The sequence below is a fragment of the Sesamum indicum genome, linkage group LG6 (assembly GCF_000512975.1).
Source record: "Sesamum indicum cultivar Zhongzhi No. 13 linkage group LG6, S_indicum_v1.0, whole genome shotgun sequence".
Classification (NCBI taxonomy): domain Eukaryota; kingdom Viridiplantae; phylum Streptophyta; class Magnoliopsida; order Lamiales; family Pedaliaceae; genus Sesamum; species Sesamum indicum.
The window spans coordinates 9581519-9587394 of NC_026150.1; the positions used below are offsets into that span (position 1 = coordinate 9581519).

The 5876-nt window shown below is 41.3% G+C and overlaps 1 protein-coding gene across 3 annotated transcripts; it reads left to right on the forward strand.

Moving 5' to 3' along the window:
- LOC105164201 lies at positions 381 to 5247 on the forward strand. 3 transcript variants are annotated; one of them, XR_002287298.1, is made up of 3 exons: positions 381 to 3238; positions 4380 to 4603; positions 4746 to 5247. XR_002287298.1 is itself a non-coding variant. In XM_011082808.2 (2 exons), exons 1-2 carry the CDS (start codon positions 801 to 803, stop codon positions 4421 to 4423), a joined length of 2436 nt encoding a protein of 811 aa, XP_011081110.1. In that variant the 5' UTR covers positions 381 to 800; the 3' UTR covers positions 4424 to 5247. The 3 variants fall into 3 exon arrangements, 2 of the variants coding, with proteins under 2 accessions (XP_011081110.1, XP_020550415.1); XM_011082808.2 differs by having other exon boundaries at positions 381 to 3192; positions 4380 to 5247; XM_020694756.1 differs by lacking the exons at positions 4380 to 4603; positions 4746 to 5247 and having other exon boundaries at positions 381 to 4345.

Below are 5876 nucleotides of genomic sequence, written 5' to 3' on the forward strand. Positions count from 1 at the left end.
AAGAAGTTTAAATATAATTTACATTTTCGCTGATAAATTTTTAAATTCAATTTGAGTCCGAGTTGTTTACTAGAAAATAAATAAATATTAAATTGCTTGAATTTCACTTGTATCTAATTCAATAAAGATTATTTAAATTTAATTTAATTATTAATAAAATTAAATGTAAATATAATTTTTTAAATTTAATAATAATTAAAAATTTATTTACATAATGATTCGTTGAATTCAACTCGAATTATTTACGATCTTCGAATAGAAAAATGTAAAAAGTTTATGAAAATTAGGCTTGGAATTTAGAAGCTTCGAATCATGAACAGGGCAGAGGCGCGTGTTTGCAATAACACTCCTGTTAGAACTTAGAAACCAGCCAAACTCAACTACACCATACCAATACCATATTCTCTCTCTCTCTCTCTCCGTTTCTCTGTCTACACTGACTTCCTCGCTCTCTCTCTCTCTCTCTTGCTGTGCAGCTAGCTATACATTCTAACCCCCAAACCCCAGCTGAATTTCACCGCAATCGCTCCTCGACCCTTTCCAAGCAACCCCGCGCGCCACTCACCGGGGGGGCAGCCGTCGCAAGGTTCACCGCCGGAGTCCATTATGTACGCCTGTCTCCCTCCGTCGGCACCCGCCTAAAATGCATACAGAACCCATGTCGTACCTCTCCCACCTACACCTCAGGAACCACGGATTCTCTTGACACTCTCTCACATAAAATTATAACCTTAACCAAGAAACCAACGGTGCTACATTGATTAATTGCACAGTGGTTCAACGTACGATTTTTGGCCACAATGGCGGCAACGAACGCCACCACTGCAGCTGCGGTGGAGACCTCCGCCGTGTCCTCCGATGAGCTTGCTGCGAAGGCGGCGCATAAGAGGTTCGAAGGCTTGGTCATGGTACGGACGAAGGCAATTAAGGGCAAAGGCGCGTGGTACTGGGCGCACCTTGAGCCGATTCTCGTGCATAATTCTGATACCGGCTTGCCCAAGGCGGTGAAGCTCAGGTGCTCCTTGTGCGACGCCGTTTTCTCCGCCTCTAATCCGTCGAGGACCGCCTCCGAGCATCTCAAGAGGGGCACCTGCCCGAATTTCGCTTCCGTGCCCAAGCCCATTTCATCGGTGCCTTCGTCTTGTTCTGTTTCTATTGCAAGCGTGCCGCACACTGCTAGTATTTCTCCTTCTTCTCCGCAGCCGCCCCATAACCACCGGAAGCGCAGTTCGGGAAGTCGAGGCGGCGGCGGCGGCGGCGGCGGAGGGAATGCGAATTCCGGTGGCAATGTTACGTCATTACCAGCTCATCATGTTGTTACGCCTTTGGCTATTGTTGACCCTTCTAGATTCACAGTGGATTTAGCGTATCCACCAGTGGTTTCATTCGCTAGTAGTAGTGTTATTATTGCATCTGCTAGTGCGAGTCCCGGCGGCGGCGGTGGTTGCGGTTTGTATGGGCATCAACAGCAGCAGCAGTTGGTTTTGTCAGGCGGAAAAGAAGATTTGGGAGCTTTAGCAATGTTAGAAGATAGTGTAAAGAGGCTGAAGAGTCCCAAAGCATCTGCTGGACCGACATTGAACAAAGCACAGATTGATTCTGCACTTGATTTTCTTGCTGATTGGGTCTACGAGTGTTGTGGGTCGGTGTCATTTTCAAGCCTTGAACATCCCAAATTCAAGGCATTTCTCACCCAGGTCGGACTACCAGCGATTTCAAGAAGAGAGCTTGTCTGGTCAAGATTAGATGGTAAGTACGAGGAGGCCAGAGCTGAATCCGAGGCCAAAATTCGCGACGCTATGTTCTTTCAGATTGCTGCTGATGGTTGGAAGTCAAAGGATCATGATCATGTGGGGGAGGAGAACTGTGTGCAGTTGGCAGTGAATCTTCCGAATGGAACTAGTGTGTTCAGGAGGGCTGTTTTTACTACTGGTTATGTCCCGTCAAAATATGCAGAGGAGATCATGTGGGAGACCATCACTGAAATTTGTGGGAACGCAGTCCAGCAATGTGTGGGGATAGTTTCAGACAAGTTTAAGGCCAAGGCATTGAGAAATTTAGAGAATCAACATCATTGGATGGTTAACATTTGCTGTCAGTATCAAGGATTCAACAGTCTGATTAAGGACTTCGGTAAGGAGCTTCCCTTGTTCAAGAACGTGACTGACAATTGCTTAAAATTGACAAATTTCATCAACAATAAGTCTCAAATTCGGCATAGTTTTCACAAGTATCAACTTCAGGAATACGGGCATGCTGGCTTATTGAAAGTACCGTTGCGAGGCTGTGAAAGATCAGATTTTGGGCCTGTTTACGCAATGGTAGAGGATATATTGAGCTCAGCCCGGGCTCTTCAGTTAGTACTGTTAGATGAATCATACAAGATAGTGTTGTTGGAGGAGCCGGTTGCCAGAGAAATCGAAGAAATGATGAGGAATCCGCATTTTTGGAACGAACTAGAAGCAGTGAATTGTCTAGTTAAGTTAATCAAAGCAATGGCTCAAGAAATCGAGATGGAGAAGCCACGAGTTGGTCAGTGCCTGCCGCTCTGGGAAGAGCTTCGCGTGAAAGTGAAGGACTGGTGCTCTAAGTTTCACATCGTTGAAGGACCTGTGGAAAAGATAATCAACAGAAGATTCAAGAAGAACTATCATCCATCTTGGGCTGCTGCATTTGTACTCGATCCACTTTATCTGATCAGGGACACCAGTGGGAAGTACTTACCACCATTTAAATGCTTGACCCCTGATCAAGAGAAGGATGTCGACAAACTTATAACTCGACTCGTGTCGAGGGAAGAGGCTCACATTGCACTCATGGAGCTCATGAAGTGGAGAACAGAAGGGCTTGATCCAGTTTATGCTCAAGCTGTGCAACTAAAGCAGAGGGATCCTAATACAGGCAAAATGAAGATTGCCAATCCCCAAAGCAGCAGGCTTGTGTGGGAAACTCACCTAACTGAGTTTAAGGCGTTAGGGAAGGTAGCAGTTAGGCTGATTTTCCTTCATGCAACTTCATGCGTTTTCAGATGCAGCTGGTCTTTGCTGAAATGGGCTAGTATTCATTCTCATTCGAGGGTGGGAAGGGATCGGGCCCAAAAGTTAGTATTCATTTCTGCACATTCGAAGATGGAAAAGCGGGAATTCCCCAATGATGAAGACAAGGATGCAGAGCTTTTTGCCATGGAAAATGGTGAGGACGATGTGCTCAATGAGGTTTTTGTTGATACATCCTCTGTGTAAGATTTCCTTTTTTCCCCCTACTTTGGTTGCTTCATCTTAGGTTGTTTTCCATTTTGCCAATTCTTGTCCTTTTAACTCTTTCAAGAACCTGGTTTTGGTTGCCTGGAACAGTCAGTTGATAAAGGCGGTTATTACATTGTGCTTAGAGAATAGCTGGTTGTTTGTAGCATAATGGGGAAGAGGCAGGAACACCATTATTCTTCCTTAGGAAATTTGAATTAAATTTACCATGGAGAACCCTTTTGTTTTCTCCGTTTATTCTACATCAATTTAGACTCCCAAATTGTTTGAGTTATTGTTAATACAATCCCAACAACAGTTTGGAATTTGATGAATATGTTGCTTTTAATCATTAATGAGTAATGAGTTCTTGCCTTTAGTTGCATACGGCTGTTAAGCGTAATATTCGTGTCATTTTATGCTTTTTCTCTCATTTTACTAATTTCATCTGCATTTCAGTGGTTCGACTTACTATCTTAAACTTAGACCTGCAATCTACCGAACAGAAATAAGTTCAGAGGTCAACGGTGCACCTTCTTTTGAGCAAAGCTTTATCTGCAGGCTAAAATTTCAATACCATTTGCCTCAGTGATGCTTTAGAAAACTTTTGTAGCCTGGAAACTACGGACCCTTCTTGAGAAATTTATCTGGTGACCATTGAACTGTCCATACAGCAATGTCCTGAGCTGCGGATGAAATAGCTCTGTGAAGCCGCTCTCTCCTATTTTCTGGAGTTAAATATAACAAGGAATTGTTTAATAATACAAGTTGATTTTTATTCTACCATCCGTGTCGTAATGGTTAATTTTGCACATAGCTACCCTGGAGATTGAGTACGAGTGAGATAAGATTTCCGTTTTGTGGAAAAACGAAAGTTACAATGGGTTCCTCTATGAGCTCGTGGCATAACAAAATCGGTCCTGTTCTGCTTAATTTGTGCAAGCTCGTAGTAATTATATGAAATACTGGTTTCGTATTCTTCTGTAAGGATTTGGAATGTATCTTCTTTGCCTTAAAAGGTCGTTCGTACAACAACTGTGATTACGTATCCACAAAGATGTTTGTTATTACTTCCTCTGATGCTTTCTTATATTACGAAACTGAAACATAATGCAATTTTGATGTTTCTGATGACAGGAGCATTTGATTCCGACATCATTAGACTTGCAAGACCGCCATGACAAGGTTGGATTTGATCAAACTATCTCCTACAGGCGGGTGGTCTTCTCGACTCAAAAGCAGTACTAAAACAACGAGGTTTATACAACCTCAAGGAACAACCTCGGAAGACCTAGACCTGGAGCCGCAGTTCCAGCTGTTTCTATTTCATCCCCAACTCCTGGATTATGTGCTTTTCGACAGTAAGGAGCCCCCACCATCCACAAAGTGGAAGTCTATCTCCAATCTTTGGTCATCACATTGCTAAATAAAAGTCGGTTAATTTTATTTAAATCACACGGATTCTTTCTCCTTTAAACACTCCAAAGCTCGTGATTCATGCAGAGTAATCGGATGGATGATGCTCCCCATCATTGTGAAAAAGGTCATTAGCGGACCCCAACAATGAACAAGGCTGTCTGCATCAGCAACGCTAGAGATGCCCGATAGCGACTGCATAACTAAGACAAACTAGCTTTGTGGGTTCCAGTTAGCTACCGGAGATGGAACTGTAGTGATGGTCGTAGACTTATTCAAGCTGTACATACTTCATCAAGTGGTCACAAACGCTTTACAATTCGATGTTTTGGGTAATGTACGCTCTTGGTTAATGTCATCAATCATCGGCGAGATGCTTCGCAAGAATGACTCTCGTTGGTTTATTTAGCGATTTAGCAACTGTGACGGCTTAAGGTTCCGTTAGAGAAATTTCGTGTAATTTGGCTTTTCATTGATCAATATATGTAACTTCATGGGTAGAAACAAGCAGGTTTTGATCTGTCCGAGTCTGTTTTTCCAAATCCTGTTGAATCATCTATTACATTTAATATATATACAGTTGCTTGTATATTTTTTTTTTAAAATAAAATAAATAACGTAATTTTTTTACATATAGATTAGATACAGTAAAAAAATAATAGAATTTGAATTTCGATATGTTGGTGAAGTAACATAGGAATTGCATTGTTTATTGGCATTGTGTAATTATTTTGAATTGTGCAGATCAAATTATACCATTACTCTTCTGATTAAAGAATGCGAAATATAAATAGATCAAATCATCATAACATAGTAGTAAAATGACGAACCAAAGCATTATATCACCCAACACAATCAGATATAAAAAATTGATTAAATTAAATATATTAATCATTTTAAATCAAAAACTACATTCGAATAAATCAATAAACACATCCGTGAAATTCAAATCCGCAATCTTTTAACTACTAAGCCTCAGTCCGTCACTAGACTAATGCCTCACCTGAAATTGAAGAACTTCAATAGGGCCGTAAATGATCGAATCGGGCTCAAACGAGCTTTAATTGAATCACACATGAGTCGAACTCAAGTAACTTTATATTTTTTAGTATATTTAATTATTTTTGCACTAATTAGAGTCGAGCTTGAGTCAAACTTGCAAGCTTTCCAAATAAAATATTTTATTCAAATTTGGTTCATTTTAACATATCGAACACA